This window comes from Myotis brandtii, unplaced genomic scaffold (genome assembly GCF_000412655.1).
Source record: "Myotis brandtii unplaced genomic scaffold, ASM41265v1 scaffold236, whole genome shotgun sequence".
NCBI classification, from domain to species: domain Eukaryota; kingdom Metazoa; phylum Chordata; class Mammalia; order Chiroptera; family Vespertilionidae; genus Myotis; species Myotis brandtii.
The window spans coordinates 1365002-1367652 of NW_005358901.1; the positions used below are offsets into that span (position 1 = coordinate 1365002).

Below are 2651 nucleotides of genomic sequence, written 5' to 3' on the forward strand. Positions count from 1 at the left end.
CCTGCCCCCTCCAGCCCAGTCCCACCCTCATTCCTCCCCCTCCTTTGACCACTCCAGTCCCCTCCTCCTCCCACCCTTGGTGCCCACCTTGCCCCCTCCTCTATTGTACCTGTTCCCTCCAACCCCCTCCCACCCTCCGGTGCCCCTCTGCCCCCTCCTTCCTTCCCACCCCTCAGTGGGCTAGGATACCACGCCATCAAAGGCCGCCCCACACCATTCTAGGATCTGCCTGATTCGAGTGCGATGCTGCCCACCAGCCTGGCTCTCCCCAATCAGGGCGGAGTAGGTAGCGAACAGGACACCCTCTGAGGTAGTGTTGTCACCATACTTGATCTGGGGAGAGGGGTGGGTATAGGCACGTTTGCAAGGTCACCAGGACCCACCCCTCACCAGGAGATGGGGGAGAGGGCCACCCACCCACCTTGCTCAGTGCGTGCACCGAAATGTCAGGGGCATTGATGTCGCGCAGGTCACGCTCAGCATCGTACTTCAGATCGTTGGAGACGCTGAACCTGGAGGGTGCAGGCTGGTGGGTGTCAGCTATCCCCCACACCCCCTGGTCCCGTTCACCCCATGTACAGGGGGGACACTCACCACAGGGACTTCTTGCGGCCCCGCAGGTAGTTCTCAAGGATGATGCCAGCCACAGTGCGCCCTTTGCCCACGCCAGCACCATCGCCGATGAGGAAGCCCGCACGCTGCCCACTGGGGAGCAGGACCTCGTGTTGCTGTAGGTGTGTGGGGCAATGATCAGGACCCCCCACACAGGACAGAGTCAGGTGGGAACCAAGATACCCCCGCCCTATGGGATGGATTGGGTGGGCACCAAAAAACCCCGATGGGGTACAGAGTCAGGTGGGGCATTGAGACCATCCAACAAGGGATGGGTCGGTGGGAGACTCTGGAGTCACCTGGCAGGCATAGGTGATGGCCTCCAGCTGCAAGGCAGACAGGACCCCGCTGTCCGAGGTAGGCAGGGCAAGGGTGTAGGTGATGTCTGGTGGTGGGACGCTGGACAGTGTGCTGGTCTCCACAACACGGTCTGGATGCTGCTTCCCGACCTTGGCTGGAGGGGGGTGGTCAGGGTCTTAGCTGGGCTGGACCAGGATGTGGGAGGGACCGGGATGGGGGCCAGCAGAGCAGGGTGGGGGAAGGGGGCCCATCAGAGTTTTGCACAAAGGAGTGGGGGGCAGACCCATAACACCCTAGCTGGGCAGGGGGGATGCTGGGCTGGGAGGAGGTGGGCTTACTTTCCATCGCAACCTCTGAGCCACCTCAGTTTTGGGCAAGGTTCAGATTACCACAATTATAGAACCACCCCTCCCTCCACCCCTAACAGGCCCACCTTCGCTGCTTTAGGGAGCCTGGAACTGGGCACCTCCCTGCAGGAGCCGTGAGGCCCAGTGGGTCTGTGTAGACCTGTGGTGCCTGCTGGGGATGTCCTCCAGGGGTCTCCTCCCACATGCCAGGGGCTAGGGGAGGCCGTGCACTCACACTTAGATGGCACATAGTCTGCATAGATCTCCGTGTGGCCCAGCTCCTCTGCCTCCTCCTCCTCCGCCTCCTCCTCCTCCTCTGGCTGACTCTGAGACTGAAGGCCGGTGTCGTCATAGTGGGGACAATCCTGTCGCCCAGCATGGCCAGCCTCCCCCAAGGGGCAGGGGCCTGGTCCACCAGCCAGACCAGTGACAGGGGTGGTGGGGAGAGAGCCCACCTGTCCCCTGCCCCAACATGGTACCTCCCAGGACCTCAGTTTTCCCACCTGTAAAATGGGCAGACCTTGCTTCTAAGCCAGCCTAGGGTCTGACACATAGTAGGTGCCTCAGTGTGAATGGCCCTCCCTAGTCCCAGGAGGGGTGGGCAGGGTTGGGGAATGGCCCAGCTCACCTGGTAGCTGACGAGAAGTGGGGTGCTGGAAAGGGAGGACACAGGGTCCTCAAGGCCGGTGAATGGCCCACCGGGCAGGAACAACTGGAGGAGAGATGAAGGGGAGAGTGGACATGAGCCTGCAGGCTGGACATGCCAAGGAAACACCTGGATAGGACCACTGGCCTAGACTCAGGTTTTCCATGCCATCCTCATGCCCTCTGCCCAGGACCCACTGTCTGCCTCCTTCCTGCTGCCTGCCAGCTAGTTCTGGTGGCCAAGACCTACTATGTGGCTACAAAACATGCTTCATGGAAGTAACATGGGCCATCCTCCCCAGCCCCGCACAGACCCCCACCATCTCAAGACCGATGACTGTGAGTGCTGGATGCCCTGGACCACGAGTGTCATTTACAGTCTCAGAGGGACAAGGGTCACCAGGGGATTCAGTTATGTGATAACCAACTTGATTTTATGACTCCAGTTTTTTCCAAAGGCTAAGAACATGGCCAAAGTTTTCATATATATATATATATGTATATACACACACACACACATATATATATTTTATTGGTTTCAAAGAGAAAAGGAGAGGGAGAGAGACAGAAACATCAATGAGAGAGAATCATTGATTGGCTGCCTCCTGCATGCCCCTTACTGGGGATTAAGCCCACAACCCAGGCATATGCCCTTGACCAGAATTGAATTCGGGACCCTTCCGCCTGCAGGCCAACACTCTATCCACTGAGCCAAACCGGCTAGGGCCAAAATTTTCTTTTCTTTTT

The 2651-nt window shown here is 58.8% G+C and overlaps 1 protein-coding gene across 2 annotated transcripts in view; it reads right to left on the reverse strand.

The window, feature by feature from the left end:
- Nucleotides 1–2651, reverse strand: part of SBNO2 (strawberry notch homolog 2 (Drosophila)) — a 41562-nt gene that overhangs the window by 12311 nt on the left and 26600 nt on the right. For both annotated transcript variants that reach the window (XM_005866681.2, XM_005866679.2), the window contains 6 exons: nucleotides 1888–1971; nucleotides 1495–1591; nucleotides 912–1066; nucleotides 595–728; nucleotides 422–512; nucleotides 191–333 (listed from right to left, as the gene is read on the reverse strand). In XM_005866681.2, the coding sequence (XP_005866743.1) occupies nucleotides 191–333; nucleotides 422–512; nucleotides 595–728; nucleotides 912–1066; nucleotides 1495–1591; nucleotides 1888–1971 (704 nt within the window). The remainder of the gene's footprint in view (nucleotides 1–190; nucleotides 334–421; nucleotides 513–594; nucleotides 729–911; nucleotides 1067–1494; nucleotides 1592–1887; nucleotides 1972–2651) is intronic.